The sequence below is a fragment of the Arvicola amphibius genome, chromosome 1 (assembly GCF_903992535.2).
Source record: "Arvicola amphibius chromosome 1, mArvAmp1.2, whole genome shotgun sequence".
Classification (NCBI taxonomy): Eukaryota; Metazoa; Chordata; class Mammalia; order Rodentia; family Cricetidae; genus Arvicola; species Arvicola amphibius.
The window spans coordinates 132,848,200-132,873,745 of record NC_052047.1 but is presented as its reverse complement, the minus strand read 5'-3'; the positions used below and the strand labels follow the sequence as shown (position 1 = coordinate 132,873,745).

Genomic DNA, 25,546 nt, shown 5'->3' with positions numbered 1-25,546 from the left:
GTTTGGACAACAGTGTTGGTTCACTGAGATGCAGCACAGCCCAGGCTCAAATCCAAAGACAAAAGTATAACCATGACTAAATTCCACCTGAACCTCCTGCAATGATGGACCTGGACGGTTCCCATCAGGACCAGCAAGTGCAGATTTGGGCTATTTGTCCTTCCGTTTCTGATAGGCCAGCATTTTGCTGTGTCTTAAGTTTGGCATAGTACTGCTGTGTGTCTTGGTAGGGTCACGGACTGAATTTTAGCTCCAAGCCTGATAGAAACATGTTGAAAAGCTCTGCCATTTTGTGGTCCCCAAGCCTTGCGTACAAATCAAGGCGGCTGTCAGAGGCGAGCATGTGTTAACACCAGCAGGAGGCCTATTCATCCTGCTTTTGGACCCAGCAGGTCAGGGCAGGGCCTGGAGTCTGCACAAGTAACAAGAGACTCAGATGTAGCTGGCCCAGGGCCCTGCCAGGAAAACCACTGGCCTAGGAGATGCCTGATGTTCCCCCAGCCCACTCCAGTCACCCCAGGGTTCTTAGTATTCACAGCAGCAGCCAGAAGCTACCAAGGGAAGTGGCTTTGGAATCTAACAGACCAGATTTGAACCCCAACTCTGATACTTCTCTGCTGCGTGACCTTGGGCGGGGTTTTCAAACTCACTGAGTCTCCTAGCCAGAACCAGGAGATGGCAGTGTTTCTAGCCCATAGCACTTGGGGAGACTGAAAATGAGAATGAATACAAAGATCTAGGCGCCCAGGAACTGTCAGTGACCTGTTATCAACAGCATATCCCTGTCCCTAGAAACATCACTCCCGCCTCGGTGGGACGGTGTGTCACAATGACCTGGGATGCACTGCCTTCTAAATACAGAGAACTTTCTAACACGAGTAATCTGTTTGCTACATCCACACTCCTAAAAGAGAGCATTTGCGAGTGCCACTAGTTTTTACTGCCCGGATTTTAGCTGTTCCCTTTATTCCCAGCATGCCGTACAATGTCCATTCTGAGCTGATCTGTGGTCACAGATACATTTCACCAGATGGGCTGAAGGAGCCATTTATCAGAGTCCACCCGATTTCCTGCATCTAAGATGTCACCTAACCTCAGCTTTCCTTCTGTCACTTTTAGAAATAGGATTGCCCAGTTCCCAGGAGAGCCAGACAATGGCAACGCAGCACAAATCTTCTGCGTGACCAATGAAGCTAGGCTCTTAAAGTCAGGAAATCAGGGTCAGCCCAAGGCACACTGCACTCACAACCCTGATACGGCTTTCTGGCGTTTGCAGGCAAATCCCTAGTAAATCGGATGGGAGATGCAGCAAGTACACAAAGCAAAAATAACCAAACCAGAAAAACAAAACACAAAGGGTCGCGGTGGGTAGGGGTCAGACGGGGTGGGGCTGGGGAGCATTTACTTACCGGGCTTGCCTGCTTGTTTTGCAAGCAAAGGGGAAGAAGCAACAGAAAATGGAAGCAAAACAGATAATCAGGGCAGTTGTTAGGAAAGCAGAAACAAAAAAAATCGCAACAATCTGGAATGCAGAAAGCACAGGGGTTCCTTTTGGTCCTAAATTCCAAGGAGCCAGTACTGAGTTTTTAACAAGGCACACTTTCTTCAGAGGAGCTGGTGAGGCAGGATGAGGAGGTGTGGAACACTGGAAAGCCACGTGGAGGAAGGGCTAGCATGGCTCAGAGGAACCACCGTCCACTTCGGAACCTTTCCACTCTCACTCTGGCCCTACACTGCCGAGCTCTCAGGCCCGGGTTCTCCTTGCTGGGCAGATGGAATGAAAACGGGATGGAAACACGGGATCCAGACGAGACCCCGGGGATGTTTCTTTAAGTGAAGACATTCGCTTTCCTAGATGGCAAGCAGGTCCACCCACCTTCCCAGTCATGTCACACAGGCTGTCTATGTGGACCCGGAAATATCTAGTGGTCTCACCCAGTGACCCTCCATAGCAACTGACATACAATTTTTCTTGACTAGAACAGCTTTGGAAAGTGAATGAGGAAGAGGCTGGTGAGTAGGGCTAGTGACTATACACTTAGCAGGGCTGTTCTCCAAGTGAAGATGTTCCTAAGCTGGGGATGTTGACAGCAGTCTCTTTGAGCCATTCTGGGGGTTCTCTTGAGAAAACTCCTCTAGAGTCTAAATAGGAAATACACCTTGCCCCTGAATACCCACGTCTCCGATTGTCGAAGACAGAAATGCTCTAACTTCTGACAGCTGCACTTTATCCAAGAAGAGGGTACTGGCATCTAGTAACCTCTCTATTACCACAATGGCAGACTGCCCTGAGGTCAGCCAGAGAAGCCCTTTATGCTTAGAGTCCTCCAGGGTGGACTCCTGCTTCTCTCCAAGTCCCCAGCTGCGTGCAACAAGCTGGCTGTGGCAGGCAGCATTCCCTCAGTAGCCAAAGCTCACACCTTCCCCCTCAACACCACATCTGCATCTCAAGGACACTGGCGTCCCAAGGGTCTGGTAACCCTTTCCACGCTGAGAGATAAACACTCCTCTCCGGTGCTTTTGCCAGCACTTACAGATCCCAGGGCTTGAAAGTATTTATCTCATCCATGTGCCCATATATTTCGTTCTGATGTAATACATCCACATCGATAGGGCTGCATGTGTGTCGGGGGCTCCAGGTGAAGGCTTCACTAATGTGAGCCACAGCTGCACTCCTGAGAGTGGGAGCCATTCAGCCATTGGCCTTCCTGCTACTTCAAGGACTACTGTGCTGTTTATTTTGAAATAAGTTACAGATAGGTGGAACTCAAAAAACCAAACATTTGCTAGGGGGTTTCCTAGGGGACCTGTCCATGCATGTCCAGCACGAGCACTTGGTTGACATTGACTTGCATGTTTACCCCACAAATCCTTAGGTGGGTAAAATTATTTTTTAAAATGGATTATCACGAACCTAAGCAAATAAACAGATAGCTAGACATAAATCAACATGAACACCAGTTCCCCAAGACTATTACTATAAAAAACTGGACTTTGGATTGTCTCCAAGACATTCATCATAGAGAGGGAGGATGTGAGGAAGGGAGGAAGGAAGAAAGGGAGGGAGGAAGGTCTTTCTTTCTTTGCAGACCTAAGCATCTGTCAGCTCTGGCTGCCAGGGATGCAGTGTTCTGATAGAGGTGTCCTATCTCAGGGAGAGCTGGGATTGGCTAACAGGGTTCGCCAGCCACAGAGGAAGGGTATTGGGTAGGGAGTTGCCACAGGTTCCATTCTAGCCCTAAATCCACTGGTTAAAGTATATGGATATTTAATCATTTGACTCTAAACTAAATTAGGGATTAGGGGTTTTAATTCTATGCTTTTCTGCAAACAAAATCCAAAAACCCCCACCTATCCCAGTGGCCAAACCGAGACTCTGTCCCGACATGGTAGAGTACCCCGGCTGTTTAAGTGAGGGCAACAGAGACACTGGGTAGCATGAAGCCCATTCTTGTGGGTCTCTTCAGGGTACGGTCACAAGCACAGCTGCTTTAAGAGGAGCTGGCCCCTGAGTCTTGCAGCCCAATCCCCACTGTCCTCCCCGCTCCCCACAGTTGGGCCTGATCACCCCGGTCACAACACCCACCGATCATCTGTGCGATGGTCTTCTCATATTCAGCCACGATTTTCCTGGAAGAAAGGCAAAGGCACGCTGAGCTGTGGTAACAGGATGGCGCCAATCTCCACCCTACAGGTCAGGCTCACACCCTCTGTATTCTTCCTTTCAGTCATCAGGCTGGCTTTCCTGGCACACAGCCCTCGATCCGCACACTGCTCAAGACCTGCAGCATCTCCACAGCCCACTATGTGGACCAAAGGCCCCATCTTCCACCTGATGACTGGAGCCTTCAACACCCAGGTCTCACTGCCTCCACCAGCTTGACCACATACTAGCCAGCTCACGGACACAGTGGCTTAACATGGACAGACAAGCTCTTCCTTGATCTAGGCTTTCTCATGCCAAGTGTAGCCCAGGTTGTCTATTTCAGCCACACAGAATCTGTTTCTCAGGGTCTAACTCAAATGTTTTCCTCTTCAGGAAGCGTTCCCTGATTTCTCTTGGTGTTCGCGCTTGAAGTTCCCTAACATTCTCTCTGTATTGTCTCCTCTGATGGAGTGCGTGTGCTCCTCAAAGTAAATACGATGCTCTTTGTTATTAACTTGTGTTTTTAAATTAATAATAATAATTATTATTTTTTGAAGGGTGAGACAGGGTCTGCACTATAACCCTGGCTGGCCTGGAACGCATATGGAACAGGCTGACCCTGAACGCACAGAGATCTGCCTACCTCTGCCTTCCAAGTGCTGGGATTAAAAGCATGCGCCACCATTCCTGGCAACTTCCCCAGATGAACTGTGAGGAGGCGAAAGCAGCCTCTGCAAGAGCAGGGTTCACCTGGTCAATGTAGTCATCAGGAAAGTGACAGTGGGAAGCAGGGGGGAGAGTGGGAAGTACTGGGAAGCAACGGGAAACAGTGGGAAGTAGTGGGGAATACTAGGAAACAGTAGGAAGTACTGGGAAGCAGCAGGAAGCAACGGGAAGTACTGGGAAGCAGCGGGAAGCAACAGGAAGTACTGGGAAGCAGCGAGAAGAAGTAGAGCTAGAATGAGGTTTCCGGAATATGTGATGATGACCTGGAAACAGGCTGTGATCATCCAGGTTAGTGGTTCTCAATCTGTAGGTCACCACCCGTTTGGGGATCACATATCAGATATTTACATTACGATTCACAACAGTAGCAAAATTACAGTTATGAAGTAGCAACGAAATAACTTTACGGTTGGGGTCATCACAGCATGAGGAGCTGTATTGAAGGGTTGCAGCTTTAGGAAGTCTGAGAACCATTGCTCTATGTGTTTTGCTTGCTGCTAGAAACGTACACAGGAACGCAAGCTGACTGGAATCGGGGGAGACACTTTCATGGTCTACACATTTATCTGACTGGATTCTTTATTTCATGTACAGTGTTATTCTAAGTGTAGAAGCTAAAGAGACAGCTCAGCCGTTAGGAGCTTATGTTACTCCAGAAGAGCCAAGTTCACTTTCTAGAACCCTTATTGGGTGGTTCTCAGCTATGCGCCAACTTTGGGGAAGGATTTGATTCCTCTGCTTCCAAGGGCATCTGCATTCATATGCACAAACACCACACACAGATACACATATTTAAGAATAATGAGCTGGGCATCAGCGGTGCACACCTTTAATCCCAGCACTTGGGAAGCAGAGGTAGGCAGATCTCTGTGACTTCAAGGCCAGCCTGATCTACAGAGTAAGTTCCAGAACAGCCAGGGCTACACAGAGAAACCCAGTCTCAAAATAAGATAAAATAATTAAAATAAAATGTCTTAAAAACTCTCGTGTGAAAATATGAGCCTTGAATAATAAACAAGAATGAAATTCTTCTATGGAAGATCCTCAGCACGAACCCCCATGAAGTCACAGCAGAAGGCTGAGCTCCACTGACCTCATTTCCATCACTTCCCGCCTGCTTTCTTCGTATTTGTCCCTCCACTCAGAGACTTCTCTCTCCTTGGAGATAACCTAAGGTCAGGGAGAGAAGACAGGCAGAGCCCAGGACACATTATACACACACAGGATGAAAACATCTCACATAGAACCAAGATTCCATCCAGGGAATTCTCCAAGCAGGAGAAATAAAGATTACCTGAGGACCATGGTGGTGGTGGTGGGGTGGGGGGTAAACAATACCATGACAAGGTATTGTTTATAGCATGTCAGTCATCCCTGTTAGCATGGTAACCAGGCAGACCAGAACCCATGTGTGCCACCCAGCCAGCTTGCAGTTTTAGACGGTCTGTCTCCAAAGAGCAGCTTCATGGGTAAATACAGCTAACAGCTAGTAGACTCAGGCCCTATCCCAGCGTCAAGAATATGGATGGCCCTTGACACCACCGGTCTCGTACCTCTGCTCTGGCAACTTGGAGTGCAGAGTCCAGGTCTGGCTGCTGGAACAGAAGGCTGGGAGGTTTCTCTACCTCGGTGGGGCCGATGCGGGAGTACAAGGCAGTTTTGGAGATGGAGACATCTGGTGGGTGAGCAGCTTCCCTCTGTGGGTGGTTTTGTTTTTCATTAAAGAGAGAAAGAAACAGGACAGTCACCACTAATGGCACAAGAGACAGGGTTGCACGCATGGCCTCGAGAACCGCACTCAACCGCTCGGCTGTATGGTTTTGAAACAAAGGACGTTGGAGGTATGAGAAAATGCAAAGACTCACGGATGGGGGTAATGCCAGGTCCAGGGGATGGAAAGCCTTCATGTTGCACATATGCAGGCACAAAGGGGCTAATGAGATGGCAGCCTCTGTAACTAGGAGCCCCGGGGGCTGAGCCTGTCTGTGGTCTGCTTATCACGGCCATTTATCAGATGCCGAGCCAACTAGACACTGTAAGCAAAGACCAGCCATTATTCTGTTGGCCCTACTTCCAAAATAAAGTCTTGCTGGAGACTGATTCTGAATGCTGGTCTATATTGCCTGGTTTTGAATAGCTGAAGATTAGATCATTTTTGTGATCTGCCCACATTTAAATTTGCTTTTCATATGGCTCAGTTTACAAAGATGTTATCAGCCCAAAATTTGAAGCCTACTTGTGTATCAGTTTTGTCTGGGTTTGAGAGATGCTGCCATTAGGTCTGCTCTATAACGGCGAAGGGGAAAGCTGGGGCCAACAACAATATCTATCTGCGTTTCCTGACGAAATCTACAGCAAGCAATGCGATGCCCTACCCCACCCAATTTATAAAAAGGGGTACATGGCTATTCTTCCTTTACGTAGAACATTAACCAAGTTGCAACACAGTGTTAGGAGCATTGTCAACCAGCATGGCCAGGCTTGTCAGCCTATCTCCACGGCAACAAAAACATCCAATCAGCCACTCTCAGTCCTATGCATTAACCTCCTGGTGCTGGCATGGTTGCCGAAGCTTCCGCCCTCGTTAGAATACAGGTCAGTGCTGCAGTGGGAGGCGATGGTGGCCCAATGGGCAGAGCGGGACTGCTCCATCCTTGGAGAACCGGGAGGAAGAACTGAGCACTAAACATAACACCTCAGTTTTATAGACGGGGCGAGGAGACCAGAGGGTGAGGGCTGAGAAATGCACAGAGAAGACAAGAGCGCCAGTGGGCATGGGAAGGGGTGGAGCTGAAGGCCCAGCGGCAGAACGCTTATAAACACAGGAATTGCTAGCCCTACCGCTCCTCACTAGAGTACCAGGGCTAAGGGCCTAAAAAGGGAGATAGAAAATGCAGGTAGAAGAGCAATGGATAGGACTGGAGGTGACAATTTAGAACCATTAGTGTTCACATGCAAGGTGCACACAACAGTTTAGTTGTCCTGGAAAAACACCTGCTGGGACCTGCTCATTGTCCCTGCCTGCCCTGGAGATCTTGAGCTACCCCTCAAATGACTTACTGAGCCGTCCTACCCTCAAGACTTTGGGCTTATCCACTCATGGACCACCTGATTCTCTCTGCTCATGCCTGCCCCGAAATGCCCGGACTCACGCTCAAGTGAGTCACATGAACAGCCGTCAGAGCTAGGAGCACACAGACCTGGTCAACCAGAACAGAGATTCCGTTCACATGTCAGATGGGATGCCATGAATGTCTTTCTCAGTTTCTGGTACCAGAGAAGTCTGTTTCTAGGACATCTACCTAGAGCACAAGCTACCAGCCCCTGGCGGCAGGGCAGAGGCTCTGCGTGAAGGGTTTAGCTCTGTTCTTAGAAAGATGCTGTTTCACTGAAGGAAACGTGCCAGTAGTAACCGGAAAACCACAGCCCGAAATCACCACTCAGTAGTAGCAGTCAGAAAAGCTCACAAACACAAGATTATACAGAGAAACTAAAAAGAAAAAACAAACAAACTCTATTCTCTTCACTTTTAAATGTGCTCTTTAAAAAAATGGAGCTAGGAGGGGGGTAAAGAGATGGCTCAGTGTTCAAGAACCAGAGGATTCAGGTTCAATTCCCAGCATCCATATGTTGGTTCACTTTTGTTATTCCAGTCCCAGAGGCTCTGACACCCTCTTCTGGCCTCTATGGTCACTAGGTACACACATGGTGCACATACATGCAGGCAGGTGAAAACCCCATAAAGTACATTTTTAAAAATATGAGAAAAAAATAAATAAAATTTCAAAGTGAATAGGATGTTGGAGCTGTTAAACTCAGTCTGGGACTTCTGAAGACAGATGCAGGATGTGAGAGGCTGGGCCCAAAGGTTTTTTCAAATGAGAATCAATTCTACCTCAGAGTAAAGCAGCTCCTAGCAGTACGAGAGAAAAAGAATTAAATAAGGAAAATGAATTTCATATCACACAGGGCAGGAGCTAAATATGACCAAGGGACACATCAGAGACGGTCAGTGTGCCTGATGTCCTTTGTAAAACGAGGAAGGGGTGAACAAATAAACAGAGATGTCTAAACGGATGCAGGAGTCAGACCCCGGGGCCACCCTTCATCCACAACCACTCGGCATCTTCAACAGGGAACCAAGAGTTTCGGGACTGCCTCGACTCCCCGCCTCCTCCAGTTATCTGTGGGATGATGAATTTCAGGATCCACACCTCGGGTCTTCCTTTCAAGCCACACATGTTCCCAAGTGAAGGTAAAGGTTTGTCTCTCACTAATATTTTAGGATCAGTTATTTTTATACCCAGCACCATTTCTCTTGCACGTAGACCTGCTGCTCCACGCAGGCCCAGACGCCACCTGTTCCAAAGGCACAGATCTTCGCTGCCACCTTCAACCCTCTATGCTATCTCGAGTCCCGGAAACTGTGAAGTTCCTCAGGCCACTATCTTCCTTTCAGATTCCTGGGCCATGTGCTCAGGCCTATGGTCCTCGCCTTAGGGTTTGGGGTCAGGACATCGACACTGTCCCCACAGCAGCAGGAGGCAAGCTCGGGTCTGAGACTTCGAGGTCAGGCACCAGGAAAGCCAAGCTAAGGCTTGAGGTCTCGAGGAGGTATCTGGGCCATGCGGCACCATCCAGGCAGGAGAAGGACCTCGGCTGGATGCTACACATCCAAATCGGACAGCAGGCGGTTTCCAAGCGCAGGCGTTGCAAGCCCAGATGAGACACTTGGAGACTTGGCCCCACACTTCAGGCCCACTCCATGGAAGGCATCATCACTAGACATCATGCAGCTGTGCCTGCCCATCACATCACGACTCAGCCCACCCAGGCTAAAACATAGGCTCCAACCACAGATTCCGAAGCTGGAGAGCAAACTGAAGCCCATCGACTAGTCCTCTTGTCAGTCTTCTCCGGACTGTTTTGTGGCTTCCAGGGATGTGTCCCAACTTAGGACTAAGCATCGAATGGTGGAGGAAGGAGTGACTTCTGTGAGATGAGACGCCCATGAACGATGCTGGTATCCTTGGCAACAATTCACTGCCCTTGACCAGATGCTGGGCGGCTCGACAACAATACACACCCCACTCCTGCTCCAGCTCCCGTCAACCCTAGGCACCTGCTCACCTAAGCCAGGTCTCTTGAGGGAATCCCACACAGGCTCACCCTCCATGGGGACTGTTTCCAATCTAAAGCTTGCCGTTTGGATGATCATGTTCCTAAGTTGCCTGAACATATCTTTCCATCTTCCATCTCCATCTTGGGGGCCCCTTATCCAGGCCAGCTGGTCTAGAGTTTACAACCAGTTGGTCATGCATGCAAAATTTGCCAATATGCCCGGCTACCCATACCTTGGAAGGCCAGAGACAGGACTGTTGGGCATTGAACTCAGGGTTGCTGCATTACATATTGAGAGGGCTTACTCAGACTCATTCCGTGGAAGACTAATGGACACAAGTGGGAGAAACAGAATAAGAAAACCACAGCCCAAAGGAAATGTGTGTGTGTGTGGGGGGGGGGGTTACTGTGTGAAAATAAATGCTTTTTTTTTCAATTATAAAGCAGGATGGGGTGTGTGAACATGACTTTGAGAAGGGGAGAGGGGCAATCCAGGTGGCGTTGGAAGGGCAAACGTGACCAAAATACATTGTATGCATGTGTGAGTCTCAAAGAATATTTTCAAAATAATAAAAAGTAAAAAGAAAGTCACGGCTGACACCAGCCTCAGCTCCTAGGGACGTTACTCCGTTTCTAACTGATTCTGAGCAGGAGGACACAGATTGCTCGTTGCAGTTCTATGGAGGCTGACCCAGCACCATCCGCCTCAAAGCTGCTCTGAATTTTCATCCCCTCGAAATTATGCCCTTCCTCCTACGTGATTCCATTTTTTTGTGATCCATTTTTTTTCGGGGGGGGGGGGATGTCTTTCGTTTGTTTTGTTTTTCGAGACAGGGTTTCTCTGTGTAGCCCTGGCATCCTGGAACTTGCTTTGTAGACCAGGCTGGCCTCAAACTCAGAGTGATTAATGGTTTAGAGAGGTGTGCCAGGAAAATGGGACTTCATCACCCATGTCTGAGACTCCAGGGCAGAGAGGGGCCACCAAGCACAGACACAGGAGAGAAGGTCACAAGGGGACCAGAATGAGGTCAACGGATCCCCCAGGGGCTGGCTGGTTACAGTCAGAGCATCTATTTTTCCATGTTCTGTGATCTCCAGGTATTTTCCAAAAGTGATACATATTATTATAGGAAATGTCCCCGCCCCCAAGGTGGCGCCAGCTCTTCCTCGACAGTCTCCCCGGCTCTCACTTCTGAAGGACAGCAGGGTGGAGAGGACTTTCTTCCTCTCAGCCTGCAGTCTGTGTGGCGGTGCCATCTAAAGCAAAACCAGAACACATGTTCTGAGGCTGCCAGGGACAGGACGTCAGCGCTTAGCTTCTGAAAGCCATCTCTGGCATCTTCGCAGGAGGCAGGGTACTCTCCTTCTAGGAGGTTTTGTACTTGGCCTGAACTACTTACCGGAATATGTCCAATTCTACTTTAATATTCTCCGTGACAGGTATACACCATATGCACAATGGTCAAACTTTTTTTTAAAATTTATTTATTTTTATTTTATGTGCATTGGTGTTTTGCCTGCATGTGTGTCTGTGTGAGGGTGTCAGATCTTGGAGTTACAAACAGCTGTGAGCTGCCATGTGGATGCTGAGAATTGAACCCCGGGTCCTCTGGAAGAACAGCTAATGCTCCCAAGCTCTGAGCCATCTCTCCAGCACCCACAGCAGCCAAACTTTATAAAGCTATTCTGCAAAGATCAAGAAATCAATATGGCAGGGCTGGGTTGTGGGCTGGGGGGGAGCAGGGTCCTCGGCACGTGGTGCTTTCTGAAAATCTCCCTTTGGTGGCAGTTCAGTTCAAGTTTATACTCTGGCAACAAGAACAAAGATGCCTCCAAGTTTTGTTTCTTGTCCCTGCCCTGTGTTCCACTGTTCCCAGTCCGGACATCCACACTACGACCACCTCCGGTCTCCAGGAGGGGACCCAATTTGGACTCTAGCTAGGGAGATCTATGAGTGGGCGCTTGGGATTTCTGTTGCTATTCCACAGCTGGGAGATCCTCACAAATGATCTAATGATCTATTCTATGAGATAGAGAGGAACAGGCCGGTCCATTGGTGACCCTAGCTCTGGCCCCCACAGGCTGGCGAACTCTGGACATGTGGCCCTGATTCTCGATCTGTCAAGTGAGACTTAGCTCTGCTCTCCCAGGAGAAGCACTGTGGAAGATCTGAACGGCAAACGAAACCCAAGTGCTAGCCCCTTTTTGCTAACGGCACACCGGCATGTTGGGTGTGCCGGCGTAAGGCTAACCGTCCACAAACCTGGTCTTCCCCACCATAGGCAAACCAGCCTCAACTCAGAGACTGGAAAACTGAGGCTCAGCAAGGTTCACTAACTCATTCAAGGCTCAAACTACAGAACAAAGAGGGGTTCTGCCCTGGTCCAACATGAAATTCACTGGGCTGGTCAAACTCAGGGTGGGCAGAGAGTAGGACTGAGGTCACAGTGCACTGGCAGCTTGAGGGTGAGATGTCACCTACACGTCATCACCATATGTTAGGAATTATTACCCTAGGCCTAGAAGCAGAGGAAGACCCTGAATGTCTTATCAACGTCACATTCCACGCAAAAGTCAAGGGCTGGCACACTCTGGTCTGCAAACCAAACGGCCTGCTACCCCTTCTGTGAAGAAACATAAAAAGCATCTTCCTGGGACAGGCCGCTTCTCTGCATGCTGCCATTCTGTATTAGCAACAGAGTAACAGAGAGGAGGCGCTATGATGGAGAGGGTGTGCCCCCCAGCCTGAGATGTCAACTGTGTCTCTTTGTCCTGTCTAGATCACCATCCAATGTCTGGAGCAAGTCTTGTTCTCACTTCCTACTTATTGTCTCTTAGTAAAGTTAGACAGAAACTTCCAGAAGACAGAAAAGTTACAAATTATCCCACAGAGAGACAAAGGGCTCTTCCAGTCCTGGTGAACTAACCAGTTTTACATATAACTAGCCTGATATACTCGCTCAAAGCCTTTTTTATTCCCTGTGCTCTGTGGGGGCTTCTCCCACTCTCCTCTGCCCGGCTGCACTCCCTCAGCCCCACACACGTGCTCAGGGTGTGTTTGCGCAAGAAGTCACACTTTTAGCTTCAGAGAAATCACACTCCATGGGACACCCACAATGCCCGCCTGGCCAGTGGTTAGCAAAGCAGCCCTCGGACCCCGCGGCACACACAGCATTCCCAGAAGGCAGTGCACTGCAGTGGCAAACGGGTACCTTGGTGTCCTGGCGGCTGCGGGAAGCCAGGGCGATCTGCCTGGCCAGCTTCAGGGCTTCTATTCGCATGATGGCAAACTCTAACTCCTCCTGCCCGAGGGGTAGGGGGTGAGCAGACCATAGGGAAAGGCATCAAGACAGACAGAAGGTTTTCCACATCCAGGAATGAATGTGCCACATAAATGCATATGACAGCGATCGTGGGAAAACATACGCTCAGCTTTCTCTCACAACCAGCACCTCAGCAGATCATGAAACAGGAGTTTCATTTCCTTTTTGGGAAAAAAAAAAAAAAAAACCAACAACAACAAAACCCCATCCCTTTGAAGGTGTGTCAAGAAAAATCATGCAGTCGGATGTAAACCGAATTTCCAAACAGGACGGCAGTTTTTACTCTATGGCAGTTTTTGACTTCTTTCCTTTTGTTTTTTTGTTTTCTTTTAAAGTTGACTTTAAAAGAAAGTCAACAGCCAGGCATCTCTCAAGAGGCCTGCTAACAATCTCTCTAGGTTGGCCTCACTTCCTAGGCCAAGGGGATCGCAAATTAAGCTGTTAAATTTCCACAATAGAGATAATTGTTTTGTATTCCAGAAATAAGACAGAGTCCAGATGTTGTCTCAATGGGAATCTGGGATTGTCTTACGTATTTAAACAGCTTGGCCTGACCTGATACCTTTGGTTTAGTGAATAAATCATAAACACGGCCTGTGGGGCTATCAATACATCAGAAAAATGACTATTGGGGCCAATTTCACAATAGAAATAGAATCAGTCCGTTCAGTACGTAATCACACAATTTGTATAATTCTGGCATCCTGGCTATAGCACACACACATATCAGTGTCTGAGATGAAATATTTCAACAGGACATTCCCAGTATTGCCTCATTAAGTACTGCCTCAGCTCAGAATTTGGCTCGGGGGTTCATTTTCTACTGAGGTTTTGACAAACTCCCAAAAGGTCACATAGGGGCTACAAACCTGAAGTTTCTGAGCAAATACTGGGGGGTTCTTTTCTGCTAAGTCAGGCTCCAGATAGTCAAGTGCACCACAGAGAGAGGCAGGATGGGCCAGCCTGCTGAGGAGGGCATCTGCAGACGCAAAGGCACCCTCCGGAGCTGTCTGAAGGCCGGCGGAGAGGAGAATGGAAAATAGAGGAGAGTAGAAAGGAATTGATTTCCAGCAAGGACCACACACCTACACACTGCGCATTGCTGCTTTAAGGCTAAAGAGAAATTCAATTAGTGGCCAATACTCAGATTGCCATTTGGACTGAGACTGGCAGGCCCCGCTCCTCCTCCCAAAAGCTGCGCCTCACGAGCCCTCCCCTGGTCCAAGTCACCTTGTGCCCGAGCCAGTGCAGTGGAAGCCACATAACCACTGCTTTTTTTTTTTTAATCTGAAAATCTCCACGAGTGGGGGGCAAGCTAGTTGACGGGTTTTCCCATGCCAACGTAAGGTTCATCAAAGAAATAGCACCAAGGATAAATATCAAGGGATGTAAAGTTTGAGGAAGGGCCATTTTTAGTAGTGAAAAGATGATTTCAAACGAAGAGGTAACTCCTCGTAGATTAGAAAGACTTCCAAGCCGGGCGGTGGTGGCGCACGCCTTTAATCCCAGCACTCGGGAGGCAGAGGCAGGCGGATCTCTGTGAGTTCGAGACCAGCCTGGTCTACAAGAGCTAGTTCCAGGACAGGCTCCAAAGCTACAGAGAAACCGTCTCGAAAAACCAAAAAAAAAAAAAAAAAAAAAAAAAAAAAAAAAAAAAAAAAAAGAAAGAAAGAAAGACTTCCAAACGGGAGGGCAACTTTGCAGGGGATGAACCACGGCCAAGTCTGCCACAGGATATATATGCGAGATCGATTCACATCTAGACCCTTTTGCTGTTCACTAATTGTGTTTCCAGCATTCAACCCAGCGTCCAACTGCCGTAAGGCATAGGAGGTGCTCTGCGAATATCTGCAGCATGAGACAGATCAAATTGCCTAATATAGAACAACGCGCCAAATCAAACAGTTTTAGACTTGCATGAAGATTGCTAGGAAGAAGGCGAAAGAAAAAAATATAATCGAGCCAACTTGGTTTGTTTAAGACACGTGGAAGACTCTCACATGGATATTACACACTCTAGGGCGAGCACACGTAACACGCAGGCAGTGGGAACAATGAGGCCTCATCTCAGGGCCATGGGTCCTGCAAGGCTTCAGGAGGGTTTGGACGAGGAGAAGTTGAAGCCCTGGACCATGAGCAAGAGAAATCGCCTGTCACTGAGACTGGGGTACACGTAGCTGATCCCCAAAGGAGGATGATCCTTCCTCCACCCTTTCCTCGTTTTTCTATACAGGCTAGAGAGGCCGACTACAGCTCAAGCTTGTCTGTCAGGCAAGTTCCAAGGAGGAAAAAATAATAAACACACCTGAGCAAAATAAAGCCCTTGACTGAGAACTGCACAGCCACCGTGGGAAAAATGAAGGCCTTTCCCTCGCTGTGGTCCAGAGTCAGAGTGGGGGCCCCACAACCAGGTGAGGAATAACCTCATCAGAGAGTGGAGCCACAGAGCCCCTCAGGCAACACTTACGATCTCAATGGTCTCTGTGGGGGTGCCCAAGGCCATGGCTTCCAGATCCTTCTGGGAAGACTTCTCTGGCACCTGCAAGAGAGGCTCCTGGTTGGAGACCAGGCCTCGTGTAACAGGATGCTGGAGTTTTGTTGCAGCATTCACAAGGGCTTCAGTCTCCTCAAAACTTGACCTGAGGAAAAGAAGTCAATCATTAGAATTGTCTCCTTGGAGACTCACAGAAGTCTCTTAGGAAGCTCTCAATATCCTACAAAATCATCCCTTCCAAGTCTGTGTCCAAGGAAAGACAAAGGCCAGGTCCCCAGTAGCCATTCACCTAGAGGCAGGCTATGGTCCAGCCATGTTTAAGGGCCAACTGACAAAGGAAGGACAGCAATACAGATGCCTTTGGCAAGGGGACTGAGCTCTGGAGTTTAGGGACCAGCCACTTGTGTGTTCTGTTGGAAGGAGGCTGGGGATCACTCCTGCTTTCCTTTTTTAGAAAATGGAGACAGGCACCTTTGAGAAGATAAAGTCAGATGCTGCATGAATACAAAGCATTCCACACAGTGCCTGCCACATGGGGCCACTCCTGGAGAGATGACATCAATGTCCTAACACCTGCCACCTGGACAGAGTTGGCAAGGCCCACTGTAAGTCTGAGAGACCAAAGCATGAGCTTGCAGTCCTGGTCAGCACAGAGAAAGCATCCAGTGATGGATGGGATGACCTAAATAATGGAGCAATGCCGTATACTTTCCCAATCAAAGGCTACATCATTCAGAATGTGAACACTGGCACAGGCAAACATTAACATCCGCGTTAATAAGAAATGTCTGCCGTGCACGGTACATATGCTAGGCACTCTGACACAGGCTCTCCATATATCAGCTCCTGGAAGCCAGGTTCCCTATGTCTGCCACTTAACCTGGGGACAGACATAGGGAACCTGGAGAGGTCACTTTACTCCTTTCACTTTACACAGGGAAACTGAGGCATAGGACGCCCAAGTAACTCCTACCAGATACAGAGCTGGGACTTAAGTTTTCAGTGTTGTAGCACACTGTTCCTATTGGATAGATGACAAAGTAGAGTTGAGTATGACCACTCTGTGTGTGTGTGTGTGTGTGTGTGTGTCTGTCTGTCTGTCTGTCTGTCTACTAGAGGGTACTGCCAGTCAGTCACTTCACCTTCATTCAAAGGGCCCTCAGAAATAGCAGCGATGCATCTGTGCCCTTGTGGGCAGACCGAGTTAGGGGCTACCTGCAGACATGCAATGGAATGAAGTCGGAATAACAGTGAGAAGGTAGACAAGGACTTGGGGGCCTCTGGCCCAAGCCACAACTCTCTCATCATAGAAATCATACCCCGAACATGGAGTTGGGGAATCTGACATCCGGACCGGAGGAGACTTGACGGGGCTCTCCTGCGAGGTGTCAAACATAAGGTACAAGGCCTGCTTCTTCGGAGTGTCATCCTCCTGCTGCAAGAAGCAAAGTCACACTTTGTCCATTAGCTGGGCACAGTGGCCTGAGTGAAGAGAGCACTCGCTGACAAGAAACAAGCAAGCCTTCAGTTTTCTCTCGCTCCCGGAAGAGAGGAGAAAGCAGGAGGTGACCAGGAGAGGGCCAGGAGGGTGGGAGAGTGGGACCCGCTGTGTGCCCTGTCCCCGCAGTGCTGAGGGTGCAGACTTAGCCAAGCACGCTCTCAGTCCTCACAAAGGAGTGGGGGAAGACAGCATGCTGGCCCCAGTGATGAGCGCCGCCACTGAGGCCCCATGGTGGTCTGAATGAGACAGTCATGGGCATTTGAATCCTTGGCCTCCAGACGATGGTGTTTGGAAGGTTTAGGAGGCGTGGCCTTGCTGCAGGAAGCCATGTTACTGGGGGCGGGCTCTAAGAGTTTAAACTCCTATACCATCTTGCTTGTTGTTCAAGATGTGCCTCGGCTCTGCTATTGTGGACTTTTATTTCTCTGGAACCATAAGCTCAAATTGCTCATGGTGTTCATTACAGCAGCAGAAAAGCAACTAAGACCCCAAAGAAAGAGACAGGGCAATGGGCTTGGCCACAAATGACAAAGTGTCTTTCTTCTTGGCTGGTCAGGAGGGTCATGAGCAGAGGCTATGGGGGCTGCGGCGGCTCAGAACCTGAAAGCCCATCTATGATCAAGGCCTAGAGGAGAGCGCAGGTGGATCTGGGCACTGACTATACAATCAATGTATGGCTCAAAGGGAGCAAGAGTTTCTGGTAAGGTGGTCAGACTAGAGTCCCAAGACCTGGGGCGATCGAGAGTCTAGGAATGGGGACTGGCATTTCTGTGTAATGGGACAACTCTGAAGGACCCTGGGCAGCCTTGCTGAAAACCCCATAGAAGCTGCTAGGCCAGGGTAGAGGAGGAACTCACGGGTAAGGAGGAGCCAAGCTTTTCCATGTATTCGATTTCATAGGAGTTTCTGTAGTCCAGCTCTGTAAACAAATAGGTGAGGTGAGTAATGGGGGAGACTGAGGGACCTGGCCCAGCAGGGGGTGTGCTGAGTTTCTGGGGACCATCAGTGACTACAATCTTCAAATCCAGCCTCCAGCGAGGCACAATTCAGCTATTCTCAGTCAGTCTGTGAGCTTCCTGGGAACTATTGCCCTTAGGAATATGAATGAGCCCCAACGAAATGAAGCCATGTGTCCACAACACACAGGTCCGCAATGGGGGACCCATGCACTTCTATTGTGTTCAGACTGGAGGGGACAGGAGTTTGGGGGAATGTTTTTTTCCTAATTTCAAGGGCTGCACATAGGATGACATAGCAGAGTGACATCTTGGAACCGTATTGCACCTGTCCCTCTCTGTGAATTCAGAAGCCGCAGGACAGGCAACGCTTCTCCAGGGTTGCTTCATCAGCTGGTTATTTCCCTCAGTTCTACTGGTAGTTTCGGGGCTGAGATCTGATGTTTTGAGGTTTTAGGGATCTCTCTTGAGGTCCTGTGATCACAGTTATTAAGGAGAGTACGTGGGTTCGGTGCCTGCCTGGGCTATAGAGTTAGGTTCAAAGGTAGCCTGGGCAACTTGAGGAGACTTTTGTCTGAAAATGGGAAAAATTAAGAGGGCTGGGGAATGTCGTTTTAGTGGGAGTGCTTGCCTTGAATGTACAGTGCCCCAGATACCATTCCTAGTACAGGCAGGGAGGGAGGGAAGGACAAGGAAATACTTCTCATCTGCTTTAAATTCTAACCCCCAGAGAGCAGGCATGCAGATAAAGTCAAGTAGTACCCTCTCATACCAGGCCACATGCAGGTGGCAGGCTAGGAACAGTTCCACCATTAGCACCAAGTGGTACTTGTCTTCACAACTTGGGGGGGGGGGGTGCTGAGTCACTGAAGGATAGGGCTACTTCACACTGAAGAGGTCCATAGTTATGTTTAAAGGATCCTCTTGTATCCAAGGACCACTTGGGAGAATGACCTCACCCCGTGGCATCACAGAGTGAAGAGGAATGGACCGTTTGCCAGAATCTAATTGCTAGAGCTTTTACTAGGGAAGTGCCCTGGGCGGGGGACGAAGCGTCTTTACGTCTAAGTCCAGCTTACTGAACTGCTCTGTGCCTGCTGATTCAACAAAACGAAACTTGAAGTGCCACATTGTCCTGGGAAACATGACAAAGTGTGACAAGAAGTCCTGCAGTAGGTCATACGCTCCGAAGAATGACGGCCAGACTTACTGTTGCTCAACCTAACATTTCTCTTTAAACTCAAGCGATGTTTCATTAAGGGGAGATGGACAGAGAGCCTTGGAGGAGGATGAGGAGACTATGCCCACCTTCTCCTGCCCCCTTTTCAGTCTCTGTTATGAGACAGCCTTGGCACCCACCCAGGCAGACAGCTTGCCCTCTGCTGGATGTGGGCAGAAGGGGCAGATGCAGTTGTGTGTAGAGAGGCCAAGTGACTCTGCAGATTTGTGGGTCTAAAAACAATTGTTCAGGGCTGCAGATGGCTCAGTGGTTAAGAATAGGCAACTGCTCTCCCAGAGGACGGGATTCAGTTCCTAGCACCTACACAGAATGGCTCACAATCACCGGAAACTCCAGCTCTTTGAATCAAATGTCCTCTGGACTCCAAGGGCACCCATAAACACATGGTGCAGAGACGCTCATGTAAGCACCCATGAACACGAGGGTAGGGAGCCTGGCCTCCTCTCACCGCAACAGGATATAAAGATGAAGCCAGGCAGGCGCCTGCACAGATCACCTCAGGCCTTCTCGGTGTGCAGCCTCTGTTTCCTGTCTTAAAGTGGGGAACTACAGGATCTGCCACAGAGCTCAGAGGAAATGAAGCCCTGCGTGCAAAACGATAGCCCCCACTTTCCTCTCCTCTCCTCTCCTATAGAATTACCATGGCTGTGCATGTGTGTTCAAATAGTCATTATGACGTCCAACCCCACATTTCCTTTTCCTGTGGTGACTTCTGAGGGAATGAAGTCTCAGCCTACAGCTGCAGCCCTGAGCTGACTCACTCTGAGAACCCCATCAGCGCCCACAGATGTCTGGTATGCTGAACTTGTCCTTACCAAGAGAACAAGAGGGAAGACCTAACAGGAGGCTTCTCCATCCAGAGCGTTACAGAGGTGGTAACAGCAAAGCCAATGCCTCCTAAAGTTATAGTGTCTTCATGTGGGTGGGTGGATTCCCCAACACCCAAATCTTTACTATCATTTCCTAAAGAGGCAGATTTCACAGAGTTTTGTCTCGAAGTTACAAGTATCATATGCCTGTTTTCAGAATTCTCCCTCTCTCTCTCGTGTGTGTATGCATGTGTGTATAAACCGTCTACATGTATGTGGATGTGTGCACACCACAGTGCATGCACAGCTGTCAAAGGGCAACCTTGCCATTCTTTGCTCTCCACTTATCTGAGGTGTGCTTTCTTGTTTTGTCTTGTTTCTTCAGATAAATACAGCAGGCTAGCTGGCCACGGAGCCTCTGGAGAGTCTCCTGTCCCTTCCCATAGCTCTCTGTAGAAGTGCTACGATCACAGACCCGTGTACTGCACATCACGCTTTAGACAGGGGTTCTTGGGATTCGACCTCAGGGTCTCACACTGGCACAGCAAGTGCCTTTACTCCCCGAATCAGCTCACTAAGCCCTCCCTATTTGCTGGATTTTTGCAGAAACAGTTGTCAGTAAGTCTAGTGACTGTGTTAGCACATGTCAACACACTCCCAGATCAAACGTGTTTAATTCTCAGTACAAGCCCAAGCTTGTTTCTAAATGCTTTTTCTGGTGTTCAGATTTGTTTGTTTGTTTTTTAATCTAGCTCGAGAGAGGTGGGCCAGCAGGGAACTGGAGATGATATCAAGTGGGAAGTGAGATGCCTGTGTCCAAATGTCCTTGCTGCTTCTGGGACATGAGGCTTCTCTGGTCCCTATACTTCATGCGGGTGATGGCTGTTGCAAAGTTCAAGCTGACTGAGCCAATGTTCAGCTGTTTATGTACCCTGGCCTTGCATTTCTTTTATCTCAAACCCATCTTAGCACCTATGATGTTCCTAGTAGTTAGTGTGGGGACATGGAAAGGAATCAGAATTGTTGCCTTCAGTAAACAAACATCCCAGTAAGGAACAAGAAATGCACATACATCTTTATCATGGTGCTAAGAGCCCCCAAATCAAGCATTAAAGGCAAGCAGGGAAAGGAGTGGAGATCCAGGCAAAAGTTGAGACAGGCAAAGGTGGGAAAGGGAGAGTGGACTTCTGGTTCTCCTGTTTCTATCTTCCAGACTGCTAGGATTATAGGTGTGCCACTGCACCTAGTACTTACGCAGTGGGGAATTAACCCAGGGTTTCATGCATGCACACGACCAACTGAGTACATCCCAGCCCTAAGATACATGAATCATTCAAGTCAAACAACCAGAGAGGAAGGAGAAACTGAATACACAGCACAAAGGAAGACACTGAGATACAAGCGCTTGGGATCTTCCCAAATCAATCAAGTCCTCATTAGCAAGCCTGGGGAAAACCTCTGGCTCCAGGCTTGGTTAAACTGTGTGACCATATTGTCTGACCAGTCTGTGGGGGATATGAACAAGGATGGCACCAAAAGACCCATAGGTGGGTTGACCTATAGTCAAAGTTGTATGCGACCGATGTTCCTTTGGAGCTGTGTCTTTCAAAACTACAGAAGGTATCAGAAGTCATCCAGCCAAGAACAAGCAGGTGAGGTTTCAGGATCTGGGTTAGAGGGGACTAGTCTGGTTCTCAGCAGGCATCATGTGGTCAAGGGGCAGCAGCTCTCAAGCCTTAGCTTTGCATACAGCGGGAGGTGTACAGGTTGTCACACGGGTAATGGTTACCTGGCTGGCAAGTATCTTTCCTGGCTCTTTGCCCCCTAGCGACAGTATTCTCCAAGGCAAGGTGTGGGTCGGGCTGGCCACCGAGTTGCTTACCCTCTGAGGGCGAATTGAATTTGGTCTCATTTACAAAGTTAGACAGATCCGAGGGCTGTGGGAAGTCTTGTTTGTCAGCATCCAAGTCTACTGTCATACACGTCCACTTCTGGCTGGTGACGGCCAGTTTCTCCTCGTCTGTGGCATGGACCACTGCAGAGATTGCTGGGGGTGCTTCCGGCGTGGCAGCTGGAGTGGAGTCCTGTGAGGAGAGGGGACAGCCTCTTCTATGACCCAGTCTCAGAATCCATGCCCCTCAAACCAGGGAAACCCCTCCATTTGCTGAACCAGCTCTCTAAGCCCAAGCTTCTTAAGAGTAAACGTTCCTCATCTTCCTACTCTAATTCTGATGGCATAATTTGGTGTTTCTGATACATACTGAGTCTCTGTCCGTTTTCTCACTCGGTGTCCATTGATCTCAACTTGATGCAATTTCTCAGCAGGTTAAATGGTCAGGAAAGACAAAAGAATTCCTGCTATAAAACCTAGCCCTCGTTTTCAATTAATTCCTCTCAGCAAACACCTTGATCTCTGTCAAAGTGATGTGGCTCAAAACACTCCATGCCATAAAGAGGAAAAAAAGGAAAACTCTTTTCTTTCTGTTTTTTGGTTTGCATGTATGCACGTGTGCATGGCGCATGTGCATCTGTGCAAGAATGTGTATATGCATTTGTGTGTGTGTGTGTGTGTGTGTGTGTGTGTGTGTGTGTGTGTGTACAGACAAATCAACATAAACTTCCTGGTCAGCAGTGTAATGCTCAAGGGATCAAGGGAGTGCTATACCTGAGAAGGCGGATCAGACAGAGGGGACCTCTTTGGTGACTTCTTCACCCTAAAAGTGTCACTGTAAATAAAACAGAAAATGTAAACACGGGGTCACAGATCATTCCCAAGCACCCGGAAACTGCCCCAGTCCTCCTGCCTACCCAAAAGCTCATTCTGACTTTTTAGCTGATATTATTTTTTGCCCCCGAGGGAAGATCCATGAAGCTAGAGACCTTTAACAAGAAGCCACTTTGGAGAGCTGACCCAGAAAAATGCAGCTAAATTTAACTAACCGTTCTTACTATCATGCAGCAAAGTTGTGGTGAAGAGAATCATTTCTGAGCCAACTAAGGCTGGGGGAAGGGCTGCAAGCTCATGACTAATTAACAGGATTCAATTTTCACATGGGCAAGGAGACACAGCTCTTAATGAATAGCCAGCAGAGCCTACATGGAAACAGAAAGTTCTGGATCCTGTGGGGATGCAGGAGCCCTTTGTGCTCACAGGAACACAGAGCCCAGTGGGTTCTCCTGCTCTGGAAGACTGGGTAGGGTTCTGACTGAGGAGGAGTCGGGAAGAGGGTATTTTATGCCTTTCCCTGGCTGTGGATAACAGACATGACTCCATCCTCTTGTCTCCCCTTTCTCCCCTTCATATAAGGTGATGGAGATGGGGCAAACTGACCCCAGGAGAAAGGGACGGGTTTGAGTATAAATAGTACTATTTGGTCCATTCATCACCATGCTCTTGGGGTCATAATCAAAAATGAAAGCCCTCAACCTGCAAACTGGTCCTCTCCTCCTGGTGTCCAGCTCTCCCCACTATGGCTTTAGAACCAGGCAAAGCTAGAGCTTAGGGGGGAGGAGGCAGGGTCCGTCAATCAAAATCCCACCACCCTCCTCTGTTTTCCCTGTTAACTAAGTAGATAGAGAAATCCGATACCCAAGTTCCTTCCTTGTGTACTCTCAAAACACTCCAACAATGGCATTTGATCATAAAAAGTACCATAAATGGTTATTTATAGCATTTATGGCATTTGCCATCAAAAACAATCCAGTCCCAACATAAGGCATATATTTATCCATGCATATAAATATATAATTGTTTTATAGTTGCTAAATGACTTGAAAACACTAAAGCAGCTGCTTGGGTAGGACAGAACTGGAAGCCTCCATGCTCTCCTGAAGGCTGCCAGAAGCCTGGGTCCAGATCAGCTTCCCTGGTAAGAGCAGGGAGAAGGCACATAGATTAAGAGCCCGGAGCTCTGCCCTGGCTAGGGAACGGAGCACCAGAGGCATACGCGTGGCCAGTTGCATTGATGCATGGCAGAGATACCCATAGATGAGACATGTTAGCACTCAGTCTAGACACAAGTGACCGAGAACATGAACCAAAGCACTCTGGCAATGGTTCTCAGCCATGGGTTCCACTCCGAGTGGATCCCACATTCCCTCCGGTTTCTACAAGCATGAATTTGGAAGAGCCCAAATGGTACTGCCTGGGCGTAACAAGAAACAGCCTCAGCAGTCTCTGCCCCAGGCTTCACGCAGCGCTTAATATGAAAGCATCCTGCTACTGAACGCAATCACCCGCCAGCCCAACTGACAACAAAAGAATGGAATTGGGTGCTAAAAACCTATATGGATTTCAGAGGAAGATACAGGGCGGGGGTGGGGGGTGAGACGACAGGCGGGGGAAGGACAGACAAGCAGGCAGCTGTGTTGGCTAACCATGTTTCACAACCAAGCAGTCTCGTGCTAATCATGATGAAACAGATAAGTAACCTTGACTGCAGGGGAGCCCTGACCCATCATTGCCAAGATCTACACAGAAATACAGCAGCCACCACAGAGAAGAAAAGGAAAAGGGTTGCGAGCAGAAGCCCCACATTGGATGCAAGAGGCAGATTGCATTAAATTTACTTACAACAGAGAACACACAGACATCACATCTTCAACCATCCTAAGACAAAAAGACAAAGAAGAGAGACAGACAAAAGGAACTGACAAAAAGATAAATCTGCAGACACCGGGCCACTAGTGGGTTAGGATGTGGCAGCCATTCATAGCGGATTCTGCTCCAGGGTGCACAGTCCAGCCTTCTGGGAAGGGGTTGTTGCTTTCCTCTCTAGCTTCCTCTCTAGCTCTGACCATCCAGAGGGTTGGTACCTAAGAACTCTGCCTCCGCAGGACAGTCTTCCAAACCAACAGACCCACATGTATTAAGGGTGACAGCAGGATACAGGGTCAGCTTCCCCAATCTTCTTAGCTCTCATGAACAAAAGGGAAAAAAACGACTAGGGATGTACTATACTATCTTGGGTCAGAAGAAGGGAGTGCCTACCAGGTGACTCTCTCTCTAAAGATGAGAAGTTATGGCTTTGAAGTGTAAGCATTTCTGGGTCTTATTCCACTCTCCCTACCCCCATACAGGGTTTCAGCCTGGCTGTTCTGGAACTCACTCTGTAGACCAGGCTGACCTCAAATTTAAAAATCTGCCTGCCTCTGTCTCCCAAGTGCTGGGATTAAAGGCGTGCACTACCACCACCTGGTTAATAATCCACTTTTAAAATAAATTTCTATGTGGATTTGGGTGAGTGTGTAGGTAGACAGGATCTGGGAAGGGTTGGGAGAGGGGAACCATGAACAGAATATATTGTACGAGGGGAAAAAAAAATCTATTTTCAGTAAAAGTTAAAATTAGTTTTAAAAATAAGGTTCTAAGGCTGGAAAGATGGATCAGAGGTTAAGAGCACTGGCTGCTCTTCCAGAGGTCCTGAGTTCAATTCCCAGCAACCACATGGTGGCTCACAACCATCTGTACTGAGATCTGGCGCCCTCCTCTGGCATGCGGGCATACATCGAGGCAGAATGTTGTATACATAATAAATAAATAAATCAAAAAATAAGGTTCTAATATGAATCTTATAGACTCTCTATGAAGAGTCTGGTTGGAGAACAGAGCTAAAAACAAGTTCATGTTTGGAGCCAGACTGGCCCTTAGTTACTGTAAGATAGTGACTGAACAACTTAAGGCCAAAGCAAAACCTGAATTATTCTCAGATAGCCAATGCAGATGGGTCG

The 25,546-nt window shown here is 48.6% G+C and overlaps 1 protein-coding gene across 1 annotated transcript in view; it reads right to left on the bottom strand.

Moving 5' to 3' along the window:
- The window catches only part of Tacc2 (transforming acidic coiled-coil containing protein 2), a 194,192-nt gene that overhangs the window by 7,097 nt on the left and 161,549 nt on the right, over positions 1 to 25,546 (bottom strand). Inside the window, exons 12-22 of the mRNA XM_042054163.1 lie at positions 24,390 to 24,425; positions 22,482 to 22,542; positions 21,606 to 21,900; positions 17,669 to 17,730; positions 16,630 to 16,745; positions 15,284 to 15,455; positions 13,686 to 13,826; positions 12,706 to 12,795; positions 5,926 to 6,069; positions 5,466 to 5,542; positions 3,587 to 3,630 (exon numbers count right to left, since the gene is read on the bottom strand). Coding sequence (XP_041910097.1) covers positions 3,587 to 3,630; positions 5,466 to 5,542; positions 5,926 to 6,069; positions 12,706 to 12,795; positions 13,686 to 13,826; positions 15,284 to 15,455; positions 16,630 to 16,745; positions 17,669 to 17,730; positions 21,606 to 21,900; positions 22,482 to 22,542; positions 24,390 to 24,425 — 1,238 coding nt within the window. The remainder of the gene's footprint in view (positions 1 to 3,586; positions 3,631 to 5,465; positions 5,543 to 5,925; positions 6,070 to 12,705; positions 12,796 to 13,685; positions 13,827 to 15,283; positions 15,456 to 16,629; positions 16,746 to 17,668; positions 17,731 to 21,605; positions 21,901 to 22,481; positions 22,543 to 24,389; positions 24,426 to 25,546) is intronic.